Source organism: Ahaetulla prasina, chromosome 2, assembly GCF_028640845.1.
Source record: "Ahaetulla prasina isolate Xishuangbanna chromosome 2, ASM2864084v1, whole genome shotgun sequence".
Lineage (NCBI taxonomy): Eukaryota > Metazoa > Chordata > Lepidosauria > Squamata > Colubridae > Ahaetulla > Ahaetulla prasina.
The window spans coordinates 271750778-271778742 of NC_080540.1; the positions used below are offsets into that span (position 1 = coordinate 271750778).

Here is a 27965-nt window from a genome sequence, read left to right on the forward strand (position 1 = left end):
CTTAAGGCTGTAGCAAAAAAGTTATAAAAACAGGCATTATTTACTTAACTATATTACTTACAGTGTAGATTCTGGTCCTAATTGTGGTGATAAATTGAATATGTATTATTTGAGTAAGTTGAGTACGTACCTGTATTACTTTCTAATTTCAAACTCAACCATGGAAATTCAGTGGCTAACTCTGAGCCAGTCACTGTCCCTCAGCTGAGCCTCACTTAAAAGGGTAATTGCTGTGGAGTTAAAGTGAAGAAAAATAAGGCTGCCTTATATTCCTGGAGAGAAGGTAGGATATAAATCTAATAAATAGTATGAAATTTTTAAAAGAAAAGCTTAAATTTAATAATTTCTGTATAATGGATCTTTATGTATATTTGCTATGCTAGTCCCTTTCAGGATTAAAAGTTAGATTAAGTGTAGAAAGAGAATAAAAATGGTAAAAGAAACATAGAGGACTAAAAAAAGAAATTTAACTAAATCTTGTTTTATATAGGTACAATTCACAATTATTGTCCATACTTTTTCCATCCTTGGAAGCTTCCTGGTTCTGTCATCCATTCATATATTGCATTTAATTTTTCAAACTGTTAAACACTCTCTTTTTTGAGGGTTTTATTAGTTTTTTTCCTTCCTGTCAGTCCACCACTCTTCCTTTATATTTTTATTTTATGATGCAGTTATCATGCATTTTCTCCATATAACCAAATGACATTAATGTATTACTTTTGTACTGTTCACCCAACTTTTCTGTATAGTTCACATTTACTCAGCATCCATTTTGTCTTGATCCTATCTCTTCTTGCTTTACTGCCTATACTTCTTAATAACTGATTTTGACTCCATTCAACTTTTACCCTTCAATTCTCACCCCCACATAACAAAATAGGCAAAAGTACATTTCATTACTGATACTATTTCTTCCTATCTATCTTTGTAAGCTTCATAAGTAATCCATTACCATTATTTTCAGGCTTCTTCTGAAACAATTGTTTCTCACTTCCAATATTTTAATATATAATATAGAGAGATATATTTTCATTATTTTTGACAAATGTTCATTCCTTGCAACAGCCACATGGTATCACTATTTTTCCATTAGCATTTACATATCTTTAAATTTCTTTTTGTATCCCTTGGTGCAGGGGTCTCCAACCTTGTGCCAGGATCTCCAACTTCAATTCTAGGAGTTGAAGTCCACAAGTCTTTTTTCTTTTTTTTTTTCTTTGGGTCATGTTTAATCATTTTTTTTTCATAAAAAAGTTTTATTTTTACAATCATATCAAACAGCTCATCCAATATACAGTTATATACAATTAGTCGGGCTTGCCCAGTCACCACCCCCCTTTTTAACACTCTTCCCTCTTCTACCTTCTTCTACTTTCCAGACCTTCCTCTCCTTCTCCTATCTACATCCTCTCCTCCCTCCACCCTACACCTTCCTTCTCCCTCTTCTACCCCTCTTCCTTCCTCTTCTCCTCTTTCCTACCTCCTACTCTCTCCTCTTTTCTCCCTCCCCACCGTTCTAAAATGGTAACTGGGCAGACCCGACCCTACATTAATTATATTTATACATCTTCAATAATCCCTGTACATTAACCATCACTCCATCCTCTACCCTCAACCCCCCAGTTCCCCTCCCCCTTACCCCCTAAGTCCACAAATCTTAAAGTTGCCAAGGTTGGAGACCCCTGCCTTAGTGTGTGTGCCTGTGTGTGTGTGTGTGTGTGTATGACCATTTTTTGTCAAACACTGTCTTGGCTTTTGATACACTAATTCTCACATCATGATTGTGTCATTATTAATATTTGTTGCAAAACATTAAGTTCTTAGCCAGCAACACATAATTTGCATATAAAGTACATCCACATCCATATTCCCAGCCAATATAACCTCTGTTAACCACCAAAAGCATTTCTTAACATGTTTGTCAATGCTTGTATTAATCAACATACCACACATCCTTGTCATGCTCCTGGCACAGTTTTGAATCATTTACTAAGTATTCAGTTTATTTGAATTCATGATTTACTTCTACCATCTACTGTTCTTTTCCCATTCAGCTATCACCTTTCAATTCCATATTAACATGAACTATTCTGTATTCTAAGTCTATGCTTTCTTTAAGTCAATTTACATTAATCAGGGAGCTACTGAAAAGAAAAGATCAGGCCTGCACATACTTCACCTTGCATACAACTGTATTGTACTTCCCAAATTGGGGCTATTGTCCCCTTTCAGAATTTTGTCAAACACCTTTCCAGGCACACTTATGACATTGTTTACTCTTATTATTTACCATTCATTCTTAGTCTCTGGCTGCATGATGGTGTTATTCCAATTTTCAGGCAGGGCTTACACAGACAAACATGCCATACATACATTAAACACCTCATAATCATAACATCCATCTTTTAATATTTTTGCTGGTATACTAATATACTGGGAACTTTATTATTTTCCAATATTCTCACTGCATTTATGACTTTCATCATTTTAATTGGATACTAACCATTTCATGCTGAATAAACTAAATTATTAATGTATCTTAAATAGAAAACTATATTTAGATAGATTTTTACTCCAAAGGCATTTTATTAAAATAAATTCAATAAAAATTTTAAAAAATCCGATTTAAATAATTTTTTTTAAATAATCAATTTTTATCCACCCTGGGTGGAAACCTTTGTACATCGTGAGGAGTTTCTAGATTTTGATACCATCGACCATGGTATCCTGCTGCACCGGTTAGGGAGTTTGGGAGTGGGAGGCACCGTTTATCGGTGGTTCTCCTCCTATCTCTCTGACCGGTCGCAGACGGTGTTGGCAGGGGGGCAGAGATCGACCGCGAGGCCCCTCACGTGTGGGGTGCCGCAGGGGTTGATCCTCTCGCCTCTCTTGTTCAACATCTATATGAAGCCGCTGGGTGAGATCATCAATGGCTTTGGGGTGAGGTACCAACTGTACGCTGACGACACGCAGGTGTACTTTTCCACCCCAGGCCACCCCAACGAAGCTATCGAAGTGCTGTCCCGGTGTCTGGAAGCCGTACGGGTCTGGATGGGGAGAAACAGGCTCAAGCTCAATCCCTCCAAGACGGAGTGGCTGTGGATGCCGGCACCCCGGTACAGTCAGCTGCAGCCGCGGCTGGCTTTTGGGGGCGAATCACTGGCCCCAGTGGAAGGGGTGCGCAACTTGGGTGTTCTCCTGGATGGGCGGTTGTCTTTTGAAGATCACCGGACGACCGTCTCCAGGAGAGCTTTTTACCAGGTTTGCCTGGTTCGCCAGTTGCGCCCCTTCCTTGACCGGGATGCCTTATGCACGGTCACTCATGCTCTGGTTACCTCTCGCTTGGATTACTGCAATGCTCTCTACATGGGGCTCCCCTTGAAGAGCACCCGGAGGCTTTAGTTGGTTCAGAATGCAGCTGTGCGGGTGATAGAGGGAGCCGCACGTGGCTCCCATGTAACACCACTCCTGCGCAGACTGCACTGGCTACCTCTGGTCTTTCGGGTGCACTTCAAGGTTTTGGTGACTACCTTTAAAGCGCTCCATGGCTTAGGGCCAGGGTACTTACGGGACCGCCTGCTGTTACCGAATGCCTCCCACCGACCCGTACGCTCGCACAGAGAGGGACGACTCAGGGTGCTGTCCGCCAAACAATGTTGGCTGGCGGCCCCCAGGGGAAGGGCCTTCTCTGTGGGGGCTCCCACCCTTTGGAACGAACTTCCCCCTGGATTTCGTCAACTGCCGGACCTTCGGACCTTCCGCCGTGAGCTGAAGACCAATTTGTTTATTCGCGCAGGACTGGCATAGGATTTTAATAGTTTTAATATTGATATAATTTTATAAATTTTACGGGGTTTTATTATTTTAATGTTTTAATTTGGCCATATGTCTAATAAGTTTTTTAATTCATTATTTTATTTGTATATAGTTGTCATTTTTATCTTGGCTGTAAACCGCCCTGAGTCCTTCGGGAGAAGGGCGGTATAAAAATTCAATAAATAAATAAATAAATAAATAAATAAATAAAAATAGATCCTCACATCAGTAGCTTCAATGTCCTTTTTTGGCCAGCTCACTATACCAGCATGCTATCTGATGATGGGTAGGGCATACCTATTGATGGCCTGGATCTTGTTCTTCCCATTGAGCTGGCTCTTCAAGATCTGTCTGATCCTTTGATGATACTTGAATGTTGCTATACTCTGCGTTCTAATCATGATTTCCATGTGACACTGGTACCAAGGTAGTTATAAGTGGTCTGTATGCCTGCTTTGTTGCCCACTGGTAATTCCACCTTATCAGTCTTAACTATTTTCTCTTTCTCTCTCTTGATCACCATCCGGACACGTTTCTCTAGTCCGAATGACTTCCCAGTTTCTTCACTAGATTCCTTTCAAGTGGATCAATAAATCAATGTCTCATTCACTCCTAGCATACAACTTGATGTCATCCATGTATGGGAGGTGACTGATGGTATTTCCACTCGTTGAACTTGTATTAAGTCCTTGTGATTATCTGGCTGAGGGGGTGCAAGCCTATGTAGAACAGCAGTGGAGACAGTGCATCACTTTGGTATATGCCGCACCTAATGGCTATTTATGTGAGTTGTCTTGAGTTGACTTCTAGTGTTCTCTTCCACAGTCCCATTGAGTTCTTGAGAAGGCCTTTAGTGTCCAGTTGATTTTGTATAGCCTTAGGCATTCACAGATCCATATGTGTGGCATTGAATTGTAGGATTTCTGTAGTCAGTCCAGGCTGTGCTCAGATTGGTCTGTCTAGGCCTTGAGTCTTAGGCAACTGGTCTGTCTATGAGCTGGTATTTTAAGCCTCTGGTGTTGTTCCCAATGTCAATGGTCCACGTGGCTATAAGCCTGACAGAACTTTCCATGTTGTGCAGTTCTTGGTTTTTTCCTTGAAAAGTTTTACTTTTCATTCATGAAGCTTCTTTAGTTCTGACTGAATTTATAAATTATTATTACCCAGAAAAATTCCATTCCTGAGCAGTCAGTCAGAACTGAAGAAGCTGCTTGGACAAGAAGCAAAACATTTTCAAGGAAAAAAACCAATAAAGTCCAGTTGCCTTTTGAAAAGTACCTTTGGGATGTCTTTCCTTGGGTTAGCCAGGAAGGGTGGGAGCCTGCTGCTAGCAGCTTGTTCATCTGTGCTGATTTGCATGTGCACTGTTGTTAGTTTTTTTAGCCAGAAGGTGTTGATAACCTCATTTTCCAGGGGAGGGAACATGCACAGGTAGTCCTTGATTTATAATTGAGCCCAGAATTTTATGTTGCTAAGTATTTATGTTTCAAATAAAAGAAAACTCATCTTGTCCTCATTAATAGGGTAGGATTATTACCCAGATAAATGGAAGATCTCTGCTTCATTTCTTAGCATCTCAGTAAAGGATTTTAGGCAATAGAAGGGAAAAGACTATTCATTAAATCTTATAGAGAATCTTCTTCTTCTTCTTCTTCTTCTTCTTCTTCTTCTTCTTCTTCTTCTTCTTCTTCTTCTTCTTCTTCTTCTTCTTCTTCTTATTTATTTATTTATTTATTTATTTATTTTTTATTTATATATGAACTGCCTTTCATATTAGATAATGATGGTATAGTAATGGTTCATAATTTAGGAGATAATTGGCAAACAATACGTTTTTCTAATTTTTCAAGTTTTGGGGTTCTATAATCTTTCAGGATTTGAAATTGACTCCTATCATTAGAATCATCATTTAAAAAGTCATAACAAAGAATGCATCAACTCAGAAAGTTCAGACTGTTCCAGGAGCTGTTGATACAGTTCTACCGAGGAATTATTGAGCCTGGCATTGCATGCCAAAATAATAAGGTATTGAAACAGTTTTCCCCCTTGTGCCATCACTCTGCTGAACACCTAATTCCCACAATACTGCCTTATGCCTTAAGTATATTTACCCATGTAGTATGGCATCATCATCATCATCATCATCATTATTATTCTCATCTTCTCTACTACCTCCTTTTATTGGTATCATTATGATTATTATTACTCTGTTATTTGGCATCTACACTGAGCTTATTCACTGAAGACAATTTCCTTGTGTGTCCAATTGTACTTATACCAACTGTATAAAGTATTTCTGTCCTGTCCTTTGGATAATTTAATCTGATTCATTGGAAAAATATGACATATCAATTGTTAGATTCTATAGTTTACAATATATCATCAATATATTTTGACAAACTATCTGGATATAATCTTGTAATATGATGCACTTCATTTAAATAAAAAATAGTATAATATATATATTTTTTCATTAATCTTTTTTCATCTTTTTTACCAATTTTATAATGGTCATTGCAATACTCCCTAACATAGGATGTATTTATAAGAATTGACAGTGGTTTGTTTGATAAGTCTTAATATTTTTCTCTAATATTTTATAATTCTCAGTAATGTAGAATCACTAATTTTATGACATCCATGTTCCCTTCCTCTCTCTCAGATAGGGAGGGCTAATTTAGATCTTTATTTTTTATATGGTAGCTTTCAGCTTTGTATGACAATATTGTTGTGGAATTTCCTAATTTTAATACATTGTTTAGAGGTTGTCATGTTTGCTTGAAAAGTTTAGATCTTTACTGTGGCAGTGAAGAAAGCCTGTAAAATTTGTAAAATTAAGTATATCTAATTGATATATGTGAAAAGACACAGGCACTGCTAGAGAGGAAGTGTTTATATTCTCTTTCCTTTCTTCCCCAAGGCTTTAATTAAAACTATATTAAACTGGATTATAACTGTGATTATTCTCTGTGTAATACTCTGATTGGCTAATTCTCCTGTTTGGGGTGAACAGCAGTCAGGCATGGGTAGACTCTGTCTGTCAGCCAATAGGCACCAATTCTATCAGGGGCATGGCATTTTTGCATTCTGGTCTGTCTATTGCAGACAAGAGAATTTGTATTTAAGAAGGAAGCAAACCTTCAGCTTACTAATCATATAGTTGGCCAAGAGTCAGATGTGACTGAATGGATGACATCATCAGCATATAAGATTGATGTCAGTTTCATTTCTTCCAGACAATTTAAAACTCAGCAAAATGTGTTTGAGATTGATATGATTTGCTGAATAATCACAAAAAAACTTCCATATCAGAAATAGTCTATCCCCATGATGGCAAACTTATGGCACGCATGCCAGATGTAGCACACAGAGCCCTCTCTGTGGGCACGCGCACAGTCGCCCCAGCCCAGCTCCAATCACATTCCTTCATTGCATTTCACTCAATCAATTCCAACTTCTTGTAAAAGAAAAAGATCTCACGAAGTTTGAATTGATTGAGTTAACTTTTTCACTTGTGCACTTCACAATGAGGGAGACGGGGTCCCGTCCTCCTCCTGAAACCCATTATGACACGGAGCCACAATGCGACCCGGCTCTGCAAAAAAAAGCAATTTATTTTCCTGCAGAGCTGCTTGCATTGGGATGCCCTGCCTCCCTCCCAGCTAGCTGAGCGTGGGCCCGCTGCTCCTGGGCTCGTTGGCCTTCGGATGTCATTCCCATCACCCAGCACCAGTTCAGGGGTTCCTCCCCCCCCCAAGAAACAGAGGGAGGTAAAGAGAGAGAGGGAGGGAAAGAGGGAGAGAAATGGGGGGAGGGGAAAGTGAGAGAGAAAGAGGGAGGGAAAGAGAAATGATATTACAATTTTTTTCTGTTTTGTTGCTAAATGTAATGTTTCAAAAGCAGAAAAAGTCACCCCAAAGGAGTCTTTGAGGGCTGAATGCCACAGAAGGCACGGATTTCCTCTGCCTTCTGTGTTCCCACCCTGTGCTGCTTTCTGCATTCCCACCATGTGCAAACCAAATGGGCTGGGGACTCCCCGCAAAGTGGCCCCACCAAGCCTGCTTCCAAACTCTGCCGAGCATGGCTCCAAACATTCGGCTTGCACTTCCCTCCCGGCCAGCGCCACAACGGTGACAGGGAAGGTGCCCACACAGCCTGCTCAGCTTTCGCTGGCCAGAGGTGGGGCTCCACACTGCTGCCTCCCAGCCAGAGCGCCATGTTTATTTGCTTGCTGGTCGCCTCCGAGGAAGGAGCTGCTCTCAGGCTGCCCGGGCCTCGCGGAGAGAGGGACAGGATCCAGGTTGGAGTTACCTTATTTTGTGTGGATCTCTAATGCTTGGCTTTGCTTACCAGCCTCTACTCCCCCTCCACAGTCCAAGTGGTTGGATTCACACAACACATGAAGCTGGACAGTAGCGCACGGATAGATAGATGATAGATGAATAGATGGAGGGAGGGATAGATGAGACAGAGAGAAAGATAAAGAGAGGTAGGGAGGGAAAGAGAGAGAGAGAGAAAGAGAGGAGGGAAAGGGAGGGAAAGAGAAAGAATAAATAAATAAATAAATAAATAAATAAATAAAAAAGAGGGAAAGAAAAAGGGGAGGGAAAAAGAGAAACAGAGATAGAGGGAGGGACAGAGAGAGAGGGAAGGAAACAGAAATGATATTAAAAAAGTTTTTCTTTTTTATTGTTGCTAAACATAATATTTCAAAAGCGGGGAAAAATGGAGCATAAAAGTGTATTTATCATGTTTTTCTTAGAACAATTAGCTGAACTCTGTTGTTTATCATTATTTTAGGTAGTAAAACCTCATTATTCAGGTTAAATTGCCGTTTTGGTACTTTGAGATAAATAAGTGGGTTTTGGGTTGCAGTTTTGACACTTGGTCTCTAAAAGGTTCACCATCACTGGTCTATCCTATAATATAGTCTATTATCCTGTATTTTGAAGGATAATAAATGAGAAGAAAAGACAGAGGAATTTATTTCTTTTATCTTATGTAGAACAATATTGCAATAATATGAAAGTATATAAAATAGAGCATATTAAATTGCCCATGCAAACATTAAAATGGAAAAAAGCATACATTATCAAAACCTAGACATTTTCCTCTTTCTTAAGAAATTGAGTCAGACAGCCAATTTGCTAATCTAGCATCAGCCTTTACCTAGTTAATCAGTATTTTCTATCTTCCTACTTTTTAACATTATTCATTGATATATTAGAAGTTTGTGAGAGCACACAGAATTCTTTTCAGTTACATAAAGGAAAATTAAAGCAGGAATGAATGAACTTTTGCTTTTCTAGAGCCCTATAAACTGAAAAAAAAGATGCTCTTAGAATTATTTTCTGTAGTTTTGGTCTTGTGACTTGGCACTAAAATTATTTATTTAAAACATTTGTATAGCCATCCATCTTAAAAAACCAAACTATAAAACAGCATAATGCTAAAACCAGAACAATACAAAACTAGGAAAAACAGAAAAATCTGGCACTGCAATACTTTCTCTTCCCATTATGACCTCACCCAATCTCAATGCATGGGGGAAGAGCCAGGTCTTGAGGGCTTTCTGGGAGTTTAAAAGAGTTAGATCTCCAGTGGGAGGTCTTCTGGGGACTGCAAAGGAGAAGGCAGCTTCCAGGACCCACAAGGGACCTGAAGCATGCGTACCCTACCTGTTCTGTTGTGACAGGTAAATACCTTTAGGGAGAGGACATCTAACAGATACAGGTAGTCCTCAACTTACAATTACAATTGAACCCAAAATTTCTGTTGCTAAGTGAGACATTTGTTAAATGAATTTTGCTCCAATTTACTCCTTTCTTGCCATAGTTGTTAAATGAATTGCTGTAGTTGTTAAGTTAATAACACAGTTGTTAAATGAATCTGGTTTTCTCCATTGACTTTGCTTGTCAGACAGTCACAAAAGGTATTCACATGACCACAGGACATGGCAACATAAATAGGAGTCAATTGCCAAGTGTCTGAATGTTGATGATGTGATGATGGGGATGCTGCAATGGTCATAAGTGTAATAAGTGGTCATAAATCACTTCTTTCAGTGCCATTATAACTGTCACTAAGTGAACAGTTGTAAGTTGAGGACTACCTTTCTTTGGCCCCATACGATGTAGGATGTTAAAGATGATAACCAACATCTCGAAGGAAACTGAGTGTCAGTGCAATTTGGACAGGAGATGTATATAAGGTTCTAATTTAGGATTGCCCAACAATGCATGTACTGCTTCATTAAACTTTTTAAATTACATTTGGTTGCAGACTTATTTGTACCATTGTTCCCATCTCACAAATATGAAGATTAAGCTCTATCTTAATTCTCATATTTCTCTGCAATTTAGATGTTTTGTAATATGACAAATACTAGTTACATTGCAGTTGCTGCTCCACAGTATATCTTGCAAGTTATCAAATTCTAAAATATGGTAATAATATTTTTCAGATTTCCAATGTTTTCAGATTTGGACAATGAGGTGTGAACTAGTGTCAAGATACAGACTCAATACGTCTGTATCTGCTGGGAGTAAGATAAGGCAAATCTTCATGCCAGTTTGGGAATGAACCTTGATTCTTCAGATATTTAATTTCAGAGACTTGCTTACAGAGCTGACATGGGCCTCTGTGGCTCAGACTGCTAATGCAGTCTGTTATTAACAGCAGCTGCCTGCAATTACTGCAGGTTCTAGTCCCACCAGGCCCAAGGTTGACTCAGCCTTCCATCCTTTATAAGATAGGTAAAATGAGGACCCAGATTGTTGGGGGTAATGTTGACTTTGTATATAAATATACAAATAGGATGAAGACTATTGCTAACATAGTGTAAGCCGCCCTGAGTCTTCAGAGAAGGGCGGGATATAAATGCAAAAAAAAAAAAAAAGATAGACACACAGAGAGAGGTGGGAGGGAGGGAGGGAGGGAGGGAGGGAGGGAGGGAGGGAGGGAGAGAGAAAACCAGCCTGGTGTAGAATATGTATCAAGCCATATTTGTTTGGGTTTAGAACTCCCAATCAACATTGCTTTTGAATATAAAATACTTTGTTTTGTAATGTTTCCATAAAAAAAGGAAAATATTTTAGGCTTCGAGGTGTAAATAAGAACTTTCTGAGGTACTTTGAGACAGAAAAGTGATTTATTATCTTCTAGCAGTATCTTATTTTTCTTAAGTGTCTGTAATTTGTCTACATGTGTGTAGTGTGTATTCCCTAGAGCTCTGTGTATACTTTAATTTATTGGAGCCACTAGTTGAGTGATTCTCTGAACGTGTCTAGTTTTTTTCAAATGGGGATTTTACTTTATAAAGAGGAAAATGTATTATTTGGTAGTTTGGACCATAGGACTCTTGATTTTTTAAGTTATGGGTTAAAACAAGTGTTTAAGTTTTGGAACTCAGTCATTTCTTATATATATGTTATATAATATATTTCATGTCCCAGTTTGCTAGACATTTTCCAGTCACTTTTCTGCCCATAAGTATGTGCTAGAAAAACTTCAGATTTCTTCATTTGCCTCAAAGTAATAGTTCATAGTGTGTTATAGTAAGAACATTGGGAAGATTGTAGAGAGATAAATCTAGAAAGCTGTCCTACAGTAAAACTGGTTGAATACATGTAGTCCTTGACTACCTGTTAGCAACTGCCTTGGATAGAGACTGTTTGCAGTTAAAGTGCTAAGGGCAAGTTAGCAAGCTCAGCTCAGTTGTCTTAGTTGATTAGAACTCTCTAGGCAGCTGCACTATTTCCTGAAACTGACAAAACCCTAATTCGTTTCAGGCTAAAGGCTTTTGTTTGCATCTTAAGAAGCTTCCTAGGCAAAAGGCCAGCTCTAGCACGTTCCTTTCAATGTGTATTCTGCTGTTATGACTTACCTGGCTGTGTATGGTCATATCCCTCTGATTCTATAAAGCAGAGCTGCAATAAACTTGTAAACACAGTCACGGTCATGTATTTTCACTTAGTAACCAATTTGTTTAATGAATGAATCATTGGATCAATTGTAGTTGCTAAAAATGGACTACCTGTACGATAGATTTGGGGCATTTTAAAGATTATCAAATATATTATTGCATTTCAATCTATTTCATCAAGCACATGGACCATATAGTACTGCTTAAAGAATGGTATTTGATTGCCCATAAATGGCTTATTTGACAGTGTGTTATTGCTGGGGGCGGGGTGGAAGGTTATTGTTCTTTATTTTTATTGTTTTTTATTTTCTTTTTCTATACTGTGTTTTTGTTATTTGTAAGAGTCGCTGTGAGCAAATAGGTGACTATATATATATATTCTAAATATAAATAAATTATACATACATATTATTGTTAGAGAAAAGTAGAGAAAGGGTGTTATATATGAATGATATTGTCAGAATAAGATAGAGAAGGGAAAAGGGGAAGTAAAGAGACGGCTTTACCTTCAATAATGGTCAAAACATTATCTGAACAAGAGGTAGGCATAATAGACGCTCTTGTGTTTTTAACCACTTTCTCATGGGATTATACAGGTAATCCTTATTTAGCAACTATCTTCTTTAATGACCAATCACAATTACAATTATGAAAATTAAGTTTGCAATATTTGCATTTATGAACTTTGCAGGCCTGTAAAACAAAGCAAAGCTGAAGAAAGATCATAATCACAGATGTAATTTCACTTAGTGACCACTTAACAACTGAGTTGCCAGTCCCATTTGTGGTAGCTAAACGAAAACTATTTGTAAAGGTAAAATACAGGGATATGGATTCCATCCTAAACTCCTTAGAGTGGACTAAAATAAATACTTAATAAAGGGTTCAAGAGTTTTCCCACTTTGCTGCTTTAGGTATTTCTTAGTATTTAAACTGGGAGGACGCGGTGGCTCAGGGGCTAGGACGTTGAGCTTGTCAATCGAAAGGTCGGCAGCTCAGCAGTTTGAATCCCTAGTGCTGCTGTGTAACGGGGTGAGCTCCCGTTACTTGTCCCAGCTTCTGCCAACCTAGCAGGTTCGAAAGCACCTAAAAATGAAAGTAGAAAAAATAGGGACCACCTTTGGGAAGGTAACAGCGTTCCGTGTGCCTTTGGCGTTGAGTCATGCCGGCCACATGACCACAGAGACTTCTTCGGACAGCGCTGCTCTTCAGCTTTGAAACGGAGATGAGCACCGCCCCCTAGAGTCAACGACTAGCACGTATGTGCGAGGGGAACCTTTACCTTTTAGTATTTAAACTTAATCTTGCTTATGTTTCTGATTCATGTTCAATTTTTTATTTTAAAATCCTCAGAATTATTGTTGTGGCAGTCCTATACTATTAATTCAGTTTTTATCTGAATTAATACTGAATTGTGCTTTATTGCAGTGTTTAGATTTCAGATTGTGAGAATATTTGTACCCATAAAATGCTGTTTTACAGCTAGCATTCTCGTGTTTCTGATAAAAGATTTGAGTTAAGAATTAATCTTAGATCACAAAGCTACTCATGAAGGATCATATGCCTTTTCCACTGTGACACCAGTCATCTGGAACAGTTTCTACCCACCCCCCCAAAATACATCTGGCCCTGACCCTGTTTGTCTTCACAAAGGCTGAAATTCTTTATCTTGCTTTGAGGTGGGGACGGGGAGGGACTGTATTGTATGCCATCCAGAGGTTGCAGTGTTTGAGTTGGATAGCCATGTAAATTCTTTAAACAGGCAAATGTTAAGGAACTGCATTTAGAAAGGAAAGGCAGCTTTATATATTTGAGCAGCCCCACAGTCAAGTCAGGCTTCCAAAAATTGCAGAGCTTGCATTTCATTTCTATTAGATCTGAAGGCTGCTTATTTAAACGGATGTGGCTATAGCTGCCTTATATCTATAATCTGCCTCCATTTAACTGCTTGTCCAGAATAGTGATTTCCTCTGTAAGTATATTTTGAACACTGGTGCATTCCATGTAGACATTTTTCTATCAATTTGTGTAAAATAGTGGGTTTTTTTGTACAGGTAGTCCTTAACTTACAACAATTCATTTAGTGACTATTTGAAGTTACGATGGCACTGAAAAAAATGACTTGTAACTATTTTCACACTTAGAAACCATTGCAGCATTCCCACAGTAATGTGACACTTGGCAAGTTACTCATATTTATGACAGTTGTTATGTTCTGGGGTCAATCTGGCAAGCAAAGTCAATGGGGAAACCAGATTCACTTAACAACCATGTTACTAACTTAACAACTACAATGATTCACTTAATAACTCTGGCAAGAAAGGTTATAAAATGGGGCAAAATCACTTAACAACTGTCTCACTTAGCAACAAAAATTTTGGGTTCAGTTGTGGTCATGAGCTGAGGATTATTTTGATTCTTTATTGTTAATAACAGAAAATTAAATTATAAATCTTAAATATACTTTCATATGTTATAAAAAACAGTATATTAAAACGGAAAAAACTGTTTAGTTTTATTTTATTTTTATATTAATTCTATTACATTATTAGCATAGTTAAGCTGATTAGTTAGCTGTTTCCTTTTCAGGATTTTAAAACCTTATTTGTTTTACTAAGTATTATTTGAATCAGTGGATTAAAAGAAAAGAAATACACTATTGAAGGAACTATTGAGCTATTGTCCATTACCTGAACAGGTTTTGGTTATAATTTTTATTTAACAATCAGTCATAAAGTGCTTGCTACATAAGGCACAGACTAACTAATTAGAGGTAGTCCTAGGTTAACTGTCTTTCATTCAGCAATCATTTGAAGTTACAGTGGTATTGAACAAGGAGACTTAAGACAAATCATCAAAGTTGCAGTTGCAGCATTCCTGAATAATATGATCGTGATTTGAGCTGTTGACAACTGGCTCATAATTATGAGGGGCCTCTGTGGCTCAGACTGCTAAGACAGTCTGTTATTAACACAGCTGCTTGCAATTACTGCAGGTTCTAGTCCCACCAGGCCCAAGGTTGACTCAGCCTTCCATCCTTTATAAGGTAGGTAAAATGAGGACCCAGATTGTTGAGGGCAATAAGTTGACTTTGTATATAAATATACAAATAGGATGAAGACTATTGCTAACATAGTGTAAGCCGCCCTGAGTCTTCGGAGAAGGGCGGGATATAAATGCAAAAAAACCAACAACAATTATGATAGTTGCTGTGTCCTGCAGCCATGTGATCTCAATTTGTAAGTTCGCTGTTGGCTTCCAACAAGCATAGTCAGTGGGGAATCCAGCAAGAAGTTGCAAACTGCAATCACATGATGTGCTTAATACTATATGGAATTCACTTAACAACTGCAACTGCTGGAACTGCCGTTGTAAGTTGATACAGTCATATGACATTGTGAGTTACAACCATGTCATTTAGCAACAAACAAGTGTTACTAATTACCATTGTTAGCTGAGGACAACCTATATAGAATATTACCCAGGTTTTAATTTTAAATAGTTTTAAGTTTCTTATTGTCCTCCAATTAAAACATAATATAAATATAAATAATATAAAGTAAGTATAATCACCCAGGACTAGCATAGAGGACCTACTCTCCTGCTTACTAATGGGCTCATTCATTACTGGGAAAGGTAGATTCTTATATGCTTGCTAAATCTCAGCCAGGCTTTCTTCTTGCATGGTATCTGTGAGTGTTCTGTGCATGTGTGTGTTTCTATGCACAGATGCCTGTGCACAGCTATCTATGTGTCAGCAGTGTTGGAAACAAGCAAGTTTGTGTCAGAATAAGAATACCCATGATGACATCATGATGCAAACTCCATCAAAAATCTGACACAAGTACGTAAGTTGTGACTTGCACCAACACATCATGATGCTCATTTCCTCCCTCATCTTTTATGGATGTCTGTGCTATGGGATAAAAATAAATCTGTAGGATGTTGGAGGTGTGATTGTGATGATGCTACATATTTTCATATTTGGTGGACTTGCAAGAAAATTAAGGTCTTTTGGATAAGAATTTGGTGGATTATTCAAAATGTACTGAAGAAGAAGATAAAGTTCCTGCCACAATTTTTCCTTTTGGGAATTATAATGGATTGTACAGGGATTGAGACTAAATTGATTTTGAACTTAATAACAGCAGCAAGACTGTTGATTGGACAATACTGGAAGAAAGAAGAGATACCTACAATAGAAGAATGGATATTGAAAGTTATTAATTTGGCTGAGATGGCTAAAATCTCAGCGTTTTTAAAAGACAATACGCAGGAAAGATATTTAATTGAATGGAAAAAATGGATTGATTATCTACAAAACAGATATCAGATTAAGAAATATCAGATTGCCTTTGAATAATTAGAAAGTTATTTTATGTAATGGGGAGGGGGTTGGGAGACGAAAAGCTTTGGATGTGGTTATTTGGATTGGACTTTACCTTGTGATTGACCCGGGAAGCCGGGGGGTGGGGGAGGGAGGGGGGTGTTTTGTTTTTTTTTTAGGAGGGAGGGGGAAAAAAGGGGGAAAAATGTTTTTGTTTTCTTAAAACTCTTTCAATAAAAAAAAAAAAAAAGAAACTAAAAGAAACCCAAATGTTGGAGATGTGATTGTGAAGATGCTACTTATTATCATAGATGGTGGACCTGTAAAAAAACCAAATCATTTTGGATTAAAATATGGTGGATTATGCAGAATATTTTGAAAAAGAAGATAAAGGTTACGCCACAACTGTTTTTACTAGGTATAATCATGGATTGTACAGTCATAGAGACTAAATTAATATTGAACTTAATATCAGCAGCGAGACTTTTGGTGGCGCAACATTGGAAGAAAGAAGAACTGCCTACAATTGAAGAATGGACGCTTAAAGTTTCAAATTTAGCAGAAATGGCAAAAATTTCTGCGTACTTGAAAGACTACTCACAAGAACAATATATAGCAGAATGGAGAAAATGGATTGATTATATTCAAAATAAGTATTAGACCAAAAAGTACCAAATAGCTTATGAGTGATGGTAGGGAATGTACAGTATTAGTGTATTTGCTTAAAAGGGGAAAGGGGTATTAAGGGATCAATGGGGGAGAAGGGATTATGGGTTATGGTTTTTGTAGTATTTTAGCATATGTTTGTTAGATGTTATACCCTGTATTTTGCTCTGGGAAGTCTCTGGGGGGGAAGGGGGAAGGGGGAGGGGGAGGGGAGGAGGGGGGGAGGGTGAAAGGGGAAATTTAAAAAAAAAAATTTGTTAGTTGTAAAACTTTTTCAATAAAAAAAAGAAATAAAAAAAGATGGTTAAAAAATAAATAAATAAATAAATCTGTAGGTAAACCTTCTAAGAATGGATGCTGCTTTGCATTTTTTACTGTTCTAGGTAGTGAAACTCCAATATAAGCAATTAAATTCTTGAATTCCATGTATTATCCTTAAACTATGGGCAGCGTATAAAATACTGCATAATTCTACATCAAGTAGAAGGTTCTATGGCTGGACAATATCCTGGAAGAATCAAAACTTTTATTACATGAAAAAGCTTTTTGTAAATAATATATTAACTTTAAAAGTCCACGGTCCTGCTGGATTGGAACAGCAATATAAGTAAACAAATAAATAAATGTAACCACTACCTAATACTTGGATACCATGGTGTTCAAATAAAAAAAGGGAGGAGATCAAATATCTTAGCTATTTTTAGTTTTATAATTTAACCAAAAAATATGGAGTGGGATCAAGATACAAATATCATACACTGAGATAATAGGATGAATATTAGAAACCAAATGTATGAGCTCCTATGCCTGATATCATAAGGTTTGATAATACTTTGATATTTTAAATTTAATAATACTTTAATATTTTCTTTTACTTTTGCAAAGCTTCTGGAAAAACACAAGAATACAGAAAGCATGGTGGAGTTGCTGGAATTATATCAAATGGAAGATGATGCATATGGTAGTCTTGCTGAAGCCACCACAGAACTCTATCAATATTTACTGCAGCCATTCCGAGATATGAGGGAACTTGCTATGCTCAGAAGACAGCAAATAAAGGTACAAAATCGGCAATATACACTGTAAAATATTATTGGACATCATAGTAAATCCAATAATATTTCATCCCATGTGATATTTTGGACATCTTTGAATGTTTGTCACACTTTCTGAAGTTGTAAAAGTGTCTTAGGTTGGACTGAAATTAGATGTACAAGAATGATTTTTCATGCTTTTTAAGCTTTATAGTCCCTTCTGATTTCTTTTCTTGGTTAAAGTATTTGTGAAGAAGGCAAATAAAGCCTTGGCTATGAGAAAAGATGTTTGATCATAGGCATTGAACACAAATGGATTTGGCCTAACTTTCTAAAGTATTGAACTATTGTTTTCAGTAAGGAATATCTTACTCAGTCATTGAACTTTTGTGTGGATCAGATACACTCTGGGTTTTGAGCCTTCAGCAGTACTTAAAAGATGCAAAATATTTTTACAGAATCAATAAAATAAGAAAACTGCTGTTTTTCTTCAACAAATTTGAAATTCTAGGCTTATGTCAGAGTTGTCAGTTAGACGCTCAATTTTAAATTGCAACAGAGCGATGGGAAAAAATGCCAAATGGCATTTGTTATGACCTACATGATTTTGCAACTCATTTGTACAACTGTGCTGTCTTCTGAACCACCCATAACTATGTCCATAACTAAACATTTTTGTAACAAACCTCCATTAGATTGAATCATTTGAGGATAAGAAGAAAGATCTATTGAAATATACTTTTTATTTAAATATGAATAGCATGTTATCTATAAGAACATTCTTTTCATATTTATATCTGCATTGGTATGATTGATTTTGTGCTGGGAACCTGTTTAAGAAAACGATTAGTTACCTGTTCTTTATATATTTTGTTCTCTCCTTAGGGATGCCTACTGCATACTTAGTCTTTAAAGAAAAATTGCACTGATGGCATAATGATAAATAGATAAGTAAAATTCTCTTTGCTTAACAATTTATCATTCTGTCATCAGTTCTACTTTTTCTTCCAATTATATCCTTCCAATAAATTGTAACATATTACAGGAATTTTTATTGTTTAGGACCTGCAAACTTGCACATGAGTTATTCACTCTTCTAAACTTTAATTTGAAGTGCAGCTATTGGCTGTTTTATTCTATTAACATGTTATCAGATCTCTTCCAATGATAGAAAAGAGATACTAAGGAAAAAAATGAATGACCATGAGATGAAATATAAATCCCATGCCCCAATGCTTAGCTATGGTGGATAATCTGCAAACTACTTGCCAAAAGGTAAGGGACAGGAACTGTTTATTCTTGTCAAGTAAAAGTACTCAGACAACATTAGCTGCCTGGAACACTTGAAGTAGATAATTGGACAGAGACTAATTTATAATTTAATGTCATTTCTAAAGTTTTCTTCAATTTCCTTTCCAGTGTAGATTAGGACATGGGGAGAGGAAAGGATGTCACCACACCCTTTTCAGGCTTTTTAAAAATGCTGTACAATACAGTGTTTTAAATACTTTCTATGAAGAGAATTCCTTCCCCTATTTGTTCTCTTCTTGTTTTCATACTCCAGCATTGTTGTCTTGCTGGAACATAGCAATCCTTTGCCTGCCCCCTATCCAGAATGCATACTCTTTATAAATGCCAACAAGTTCCCTGAAGCTTGCTCCATTTACAAGACTTTTAAAGAATAGGCAGATGTGCTTTGGAAATTTAGTAACTAGAGGCAAGAGGGTAGAGATTTTTTTTCAGATATCTCTTTATGTGCTTAGTTTGTTTCCTTTGCCTTTATATCTTAGTTTTTTTATTCCCTAGATTGTAGTGTCTTGTTTCTACCATTTCCCTTTTCAATAATAGAAAAAAGGACATGAAGAAATGTCCATTTAAGATTTGATAAGCAAATGAGCAAAATTATAAAGGAGGACTAAACGATTTTTTAAACGGAGTTTGTCCAATTTCCATTAGTTCATTTTCCCAATTTTTATTTTTTTTTGCTGTTCAGGAAAGTCCATGATAATATTTTAAAGAATTATCCTTATATAATCTTCACAAGATTATATGTTTACTACTTGTCCGTTGCTGTTTATTTCGTGATAGATAAAATGAGTTGATTTATTTTCAGATTTCCATAGAGAATGATTACCTAGGACCTAGAAGAATTGAAAGCCTTCAAAAAGAAGATGCAGACTGGCAACGGAAGGCTCATATGGCTGTATTATCTATACAGGACCTTACAGTAAAGTACTTTGAAATAACAGCAAAAGCACAAAAAGGTAATGGGCAGGCTATTTTACATTTGCTGCTAAAGCTATCTGTCTGTCTAAATTTTCTTTATATGTTCAACAATCTTGCAACCTTGCAGTTTCTCAAATTATCATTATTATTCTATGTAACTTTCTGTACTGGTGTGGTTTTTCCTGATTGAAGGTGCTTATTCAGTCTCTGATATTTTGTGGGAAAAGTGTCCTATAATATGATTATTAGCACCATTCTGTTAAGTGGGTATATTCCACTTTGAACACAAGGAATTGACGTTTGGGAAGTAACTTTATATTGAGTTTAATTTTTGAAATCGGTGTCTCTTACAATTTTCTTTTTCCCTTAAGATTTCTTTGTTTACAAATTCAATACCAATATAAATTAAGAAGCTATTGGTTCTTAATTAAAAACTATGGATACTTCCTTTTCTTTTTATAACTTTTTATTGTACCAAAACTATAATTACAAAAATAATTATTTTCTACAATTTCCCTTTTAATTTTCCATAAGTCAGTTTAGTGTGTTTTCTCCAATTACTTTAAATAATATCAATAATTTGGCAATGAAATAACATCAATCTATAAAATACATTAAATAAGAATAAACATACCACATTTCAAAAAGATCCCCATAAAATAACATATTTTTTATTAAAATAACTACTGCTTTGAGGTCGAACGACTAGCCTTGTGGTGCAACCAAAACAATCTGGAACTGAACACACTCAAAACCGTAGAAATGGTGGTAGACTTTAAGAGAAACCCTTCCATACTTCCACCTCTCACGATACTAGACAACACAGTATCAACAGTAGAAACCTTTAAATTTCTAGGTTCTATCATATCGCAAGATCTAAAATGGACAGCTAACATCAAAAACATCATCAAAAAAGGACAACAAAGAATGTTCTTTCTGCGCCCACTCAGTAAGCTCAAACTGCCCAAGGAGCTGCTGATTCAGTTCTACAGAGGAATTATTGAGTCTGTCATTTGCACCTCTATAACTGTCTGGTTCGGTTCTGCAACCCAACAAGAAAGACACAGACTTCAGAGGATAATTAGAACTGCAGAAAAAAATAATTGCTACCAACCTGCCTTCCATTGAGGACCTGTATACTGCACGAATCAAGAAGAGGGCTGTGAAAATATTTACAGATCCCTCACATCCAGGACATAAACTGTTTCAACTCCTATCCTCAAAACGACGCTATAGAGCACTGCACACCAGAACAACTAGACACAAGAACAGTTTTTTCCCGAAGGCCATCACTCTGCTAAACAAATAATTCCCTCAACACTGTCAAACTATTTACTAAATCTGCACTATTATTCTTCTCATAGTTCCCATCACCAATCTCTTTCCACTTATGACTGCATGACTGTAACTTTGTCGCTGGCAATCCTTATGATTTATATTGATATATTGACCATCAATTGTGTTGTAAATGTTGTACCTTGATGAAGGTGTCTTTTCTTTTATGTACACTGAGAGCATATGCACCAAGACAAATTCCTTGTGTGTCCAATCACACTTGGCCAATAAAAAATTCTATTCTATTCTATTCTATTCTATTCTATTCTATTCTATTCTATTCTATTCTATTCTATTCTATTCTAACTTTTTATTTGCATAAAGAGGAAACTGATTTACTTAAATAGGACTTACAATGAAACTATTTCCAAGTTTAATAAGCCTGCTATTAAATTTTATTTACAGCTGTATATGATCGTATGCGAGCAGACCAGAAAAAGTTTGGTAAGGCAGCTTGGGCAGCAGCAGTGGAACGAATGGAAAAACTTCAGTATGCAGTGTCTAAAGATACTTTGCAATTGATGCGAGCAAAAGAAATCTGTTTAGAACAGAAGAAACATGCATTAAAAGAAGAGGTAAAAGGAAACTTGAACATTATTTTGAAGTGCTAAATTTCAGGATAATTGACAGGGACTGTCAAGGCTGGCAACATTTCAATAGACCAATGTGGTTGCTTTCTTTAAACAAGGCTTGCTTATTTTTTAAAGTACTTAGGCACAAATATATGAAAGGTAGGCATTTATCTGTGGTATTAAAATGAAAACTTTCTGGGAGGAAGATGAGATCCTACCTTGCAGTTCTGCTGCCAGCCATTGTCATTTTGATCAGAACCTGAAATCCTATATCATTCAGCACACTTTAGATCAGAGGCCCCCAACCTTTGCAACTTGGCAGCCCAACTTGGGGGAGGAGGGGGGAGAAAGAACCAGGCTGCATGAGTGGCAGGCCGGCAAACATACGTATGCATACACAGCTTGACTAGTTGATCTATGCACCTGCATGCATGTGCACGCTGGCCTGCCACTCATGCAGCCTGGTTGCAAAAAGGCCACAGCCTGGTAGTGTGGTGCAGCCTGGGGGTTGAAGACCCCTGCTTTAGAGAATTACAAATATATCAGATATATTTGGATGTCTTCAGTGTTATGATCGGACTTAAGTTTAAACTTTCAATTTAATGTTTGGAGTGGGGTGTGTTCAGGGACCTCAAAAAGTTGTTTCCTAGTAGATTCTGAAAAGATGACATTTTGAAACTGGGTCATCGTTGTTGTTGTTATTACTAACTAACTGCAATGTTGGTTGAATTTACTATTATAAAAATCAGGGTTTTTTGTGGTATCATGTTTGCTGAATTTGTATCTTAACAACATATGTGAGGACAAACGTAACTACTTTGGATATATGGCAAAGAAAATTATTTTTTCAAAAAAAGTTATACCAAAGTATTACTTTATTTCAGTCTTATTAAAATTCACTCTGCTATATTTATCCAATAATATGTATTGGGTGCATGAATATGTGTAGAAGAGTGGGTCTCTTTCTCCTCCATAAACTTTTATTGGGCCATTCAACTATTTCCAAGCACAGTAAGATATTTTGTTAAATTTTTAAAATTTATCTAAAGATTTTCTTTCTACACAAATAAAATTTGACCTTTGATAATGCATATAAAACTGAGCAGTTACCATGAATAATGGGGTTATGAATAATATGGTTTTGAATAATAACTTTTTTATTTCTAATTCCTTAATGTGTCCTGCTCAGTGATGGAATATTTTGCAGTTATTTTGTAGTAAGATTAAAATTTATAACCTTTTTGATGTAATTATTATTTTTTTTAAAAAAAAAATCAGATGCAGAGCTTACAAGGGGGCACAGAAGCTATAGCTCATTTGGATGAACTTGAAGCTGATTACTATGACCTGCAACTTCAATTGTATGAAGTGCAGTTTGAAATTCTGAAGTGTGAAGAACTATTACTGACAGCACAACTTGAAAGCATTAAAAGACTTATTTCAGGTGACATATATTTGTTTTATATCTATATATTTAGCAGTACCATTGACTGGTATATAGATAGTCTTTGTTTACTGACTGCCTCATTCAGTGACTGTTTCAAGTTATGACAGTGCTAAAAAAATAATTTCATGAACAATGAAATTATTTATGATCTTCATAAAGGCTCCCAGACACATAATCACCATTATAGGTAGTCCTCGACTTACAACCATTTGTTTAGTTAAAGTTAAAATGGCACTGAAAAAAGTGATTTATGAACATTTTTTACACTTACAATTGTTGCAGCATCCCCATCAAAATTCAGATGTTTGATAACTGGCATGTATTTATGAGAGTTGCAGTGGCCCAGTTTATATGATCACTTTTTGTAACCTTCTGACAAGCAAAATGGGGAAGCCAGATACACTTAACTATGTTACGAACTTACCAACTGCAGTGATTCACATAACTGTGGCAAGCAAGAACATATAATGGGACAAAACTCACTCAAAAACTGCCTTGCTTAGCAATGGAAATTTTCCGTTCAATTGTAATCATAAATCAAGGATTACCTGTAGGCATTGTCCTGTACCTGAGTTGTATTACTTTTATTTCCTTTTCAGATCAAAGATATTGGACAGGAAGAAATTACAAGAGTGTCTGCAGGCATAGAATAGGAAATACACATAGAAAAGAATGTGATGGAGATGGTAACCTTGAGTACATTAGGCAAATAGCTGGTGTATTTCCCATTGTGTGTCTCCTTACTCTCTTGTAAACCCTTTCTCTGAAATCTCTCCACTCTGTGAGGCATGGAGGAGGGGATAAAAAGTGGTCATGCACAATAGAGATTACCTACAAAGATTGTTTGGTTTTTTTTCTCTTCCCCCCTGCCCCATCTCTAGATTGTTCAAACAATTTTTCTACAAGAAGGGGTGGAGAAAGAAGAAAAAAAGCAATGTCTACTGTGCTTCCTAGTTTGGTTATTGAAACTGTTGTACAGAACAGTCCAACGTACAGGTAGTCCTCAAGTTACTAATGTAATGGACCCTGCCCATCTGATTCGTAACCCAAGGATTCATGGGAGTGAATTTCGTACCTTGAGCAGGATTACTCCCTCCTTTTGCCTACGCATTCACTAATCAAATGTGAAGCTCGTTAAATGCACATGAGGTATTTCAGGATGGGTGATGACTCATGATGAAACAGGCCACCTCCCTAAGACCACCCAGGGCCTTCCTGACCCACTGAAATACCTTGTGCTCCTTACAATTGCTTTCTCCTCAACCTGACCTGCCGAAGATCTAACAAGCAGTCTCCTTTCAGCCACGTCCACCCCTCTGCAGTTTCAGAAGCTCCATTTTGGCCAACAATTTGCAGGACATATGTTGCAGAGCTACATATCGTAAGGGCGAACAACTGCCGTGCTGCTGCAAGATTTGTAGTTTTGGCCTTGTTCACAAATGCTAGGGTGCTTATCACGTAAATTCGAACATTCACTAAGGAAACACTCGTAACCTGGGGATTATCTGTATAACTTGTTAATGGAATTTATTCAGTATACACACATATAGGATTGTAATCTTAATTGTTTTTACTTATGGCTTTTTTATTTTATTGATATGTCCAGAGTAGACTCAGCTAGTGTCAAGATGTTGATGCTGGTCTCTGATTGACGATAAAGTGAATTTATACTCGCAATCTAAGAAAAAAATAAATTGTGAATGTTTGTTTGATGCATTTTTCCACACTGGTAACTTACCTGCTTACCACAATCACCATATACAAATATAGCTTTGTTTTCACTGAACTCCATTTTACATTTATATTATACATTACACTACACTACACTACACTACACACTGTCCAGTAGCTGAAGCAGTCAGAGTGATTTACATAAGATTGATTAAATGATACAATTTGAATAAAAATATGTACAATACAATCAATTAAAATGCAAATGAAAACAGCATAAACTAGATGGTAGCAAGGCAATAATTCAGAATCGAAAACAGTATAAATTAAAAGCCAATTAAAAAGCCTGCGAAAACTTCTCCTCTGTATTCTAGTTTGTAAACTATTTCATGGTTGTTTCTCTCCTTACAATTACACTTCCATTTTTTAAAAAAAAACTTTTCATAATGTTGCAAACATTTTGTAGTATGGTTTTGTTTAACTGAATATACGTTTAAAATTATTAAACTTGTTGGAATTTTGTGACAGAAAAAAGAGATGAAGTAGTATATTATGATACTTATGAAAGTATGGAAGCCATGCTTGAAAAAGAAGATATGGCAGCATCCATACATTTGCAAAGAGAAGAATTGCAGAAATTACAACAGAAAGTCCGTCAACTAGAAGCAAGGCGTGGTCGCATTTCTGCCAAAAAAGCCTACCTCAAAAATAAAAAGGTAATGTTTTTGTTCATTTTTCCATTTTTCAGCAAACAGATTTTGCAATAGCAATAATTTAGCAGGGCTAAAATCACGAGATGTTGACTTAAAGACAGACACTTTTATTTATTTGAAATGCAGCAGCCAACCCTAATGCTGAGGCAGATTTCATTAGGCCATTTCTGTGCCATCTTTATTCACTTTCAAATAGTTGCTCAGCTGAAGTATACTGTATATAACCTTGAAAAAGCCCTAATGATCAGAATTAAAATGACTTGTTGCTATATATTTTTGTCAGCCATATAGTTAATATTTTCTTAATGCTAATATGCACAAATGATAGTATTCACCTGCACACATATCCTCCTTTTGTTTCCTTGCTATAAGTACCATTATAAGACTGAAGAGTGCAAGTTAGCTCTTAAATAAGTGTTATGAGGAACTAGCCGCAGCCTGGGAACGGGCTGCGGCTGGGGCTTTAGACCGTGTCGTGCCTCTGCGGCCTCTGACCCGGCGCAGATCCCAACCGGCTCCTTGGTTCTCCGAGGAGCTGAGGGGGATGAAACGCCGGAGAAGACGCCTAGAGAGTTCCTGGAGGTCCAGCCGCTCAGAGGCTGATCGGACACTAGTTAGATCCTATACTAGGACCTACCTAGTGGCACTGAGGGAAGCGAGGCGTTGCTACGCCTCCTCCCTCATTGCGTCGGCAGATAACCGCCCAGCTGCCCTGTTTCAGGTGACCCGCTCCCTCCTTCACCAGGGGGAGCGGATGACCCGCTGCAGGACGTGCTGAGGAGTTTAACGATTATCTATACGATAAAATCGTTCAGCTTCGGGATGGTCTGGACCAAAATTGTGGCGATTCGGACGGGGCGTCTGAGGGCGGTCTTGGTGATATTGTCTGGGATGGGTTTGGCCCTGTGGGTCCCGGGGGCATGGACAGGTTGCTGGGGAGACTGGATGCCACCACGTGTTTACTGGACCCGTGCCCTCCTGGCTGGTGCTGGCCACTCAGGAGGTGACACGAGGCTGGCTCCAGGCGATTACAAGTGCTTCCTTGTTGGAGGAGTCTTTCCGCCGCCTTGAAAGAGGCGGTGGTGAGGCCCTCCTCAAGAAGCCTTCCTGGACCCGGCTATTTTAGGTAATTATCGTCCGGTCTCCAACCCGCCGGCGAAGGTTGTAGAGAGTATGGTGGCATATCAGTTTCCCTTCCACCTGGAGGAAACTGTCTATCTAGACCCGTTCCAGTCCGGCTTCCGGCCCGGTTACAGCACTGAGACGGCTTTGGTCGCGTTGGTGGATGATCTCTGGAGGGCCAGGGATAGGGGTTGTTCCTCTGCCCTGGTCCTATTAGACCTCTCAGCGGCTTTTGATACCATCGACCATGGTATCCTGCTGCGCCGGTTGGGGGGATTGGGGGTGAGAAGCACCGTTTATCGGTGGTTCTCCTCCTTTCTCTCCGACCGTCGCAGCCGGTGTTGAGGGGGGGGCAGAGGTCGACCCCGCGGCGCCTCCCTTGTGGGGTGCCGCAGGGGCCGATTCTCTCGCCCCTTCTGTTCAACATCTATATGAAGCCGCTGGGTGAGATCATCAGTGGCTTCGGTGTGAGGTACCAGCTGTACGCTGATGACACCCAGCTGTACTTTTCCACACCGGGCCACCCCAATGAAGCTATCGAAGTGCTGTCCCGGTGTTTGGAAGCCGTACGGGTCTGGATGGGGAGAAACAGGCTCAAGCTCAATCCTCCAAGACGGAGTGGCTGTGGATGCCGGCATCCCGGTACAGTCAGCTGAGTCCATGGCTGACTGTTGGGAGCGAGTCATTGGCCCCGATGGAGAGGGTGCGCAACGGCGTTCTCCTGGATGAACGGCTGTCTTTTGAAGACCACCTGACGGCCGTCTCCAGGAGAGCTTTCCACCAGGTTCGCCTGGTGCGCCAGTTGCGCCTTTCTAGACCGGGATGCCTTATGCACAGTCACCACGCCTCGTGACGCCTCGCCTGGATTACTGCAATGCTCTCTACATGGGGCTCCCTTGAGGGGCATCCGGAGGCTTCAGTTAGTCCAGAACGCGGCTGCGCGGGTGATAGAGGGAGCCCTCGTGGCTCCCGTGTGACACCTATCCTGCGCAGATCCCAACCGGCTCCTTGGTTCTCCGAGGAGCTGAGGGGGATGAAACGCCGGAGAAGACGCCTAGAGAGTTCCTGGAGGTCCAGCCGCTCAGAGGCTGATCGGGCACTAGTTAGAT

The 27965-nt window shown here is 38.1% G+C and overlaps 1 protein-coding gene across 1 annotated transcript in view; it reads left to right on the forward strand.

The window, feature by feature from the left end:
- Positions 1–27965, forward strand: part of JMY (junction mediating and regulatory protein, p53 cofactor) — a 56185-nt gene that overhangs the window by 5888 nt on the left and 22332 nt on the right. Inside the window, exons 2-6 of the mRNA XM_058169379.1 lie at positions 17622–17795; positions 19884–20034; positions 21737–21906; positions 23182–23347; positions 25550–25737. Of these exons, the coding sequence (XP_058025362.1) occupies positions 17622–17795; positions 19884–20034; positions 21737–21906; positions 23182–23347; positions 25550–25737 (849 nt within the window). The remainder of the gene's footprint in view (positions 1–17621; positions 17796–19883; positions 20035–21736; positions 21907–23181; positions 23348–25549; positions 25738–27965) is intronic.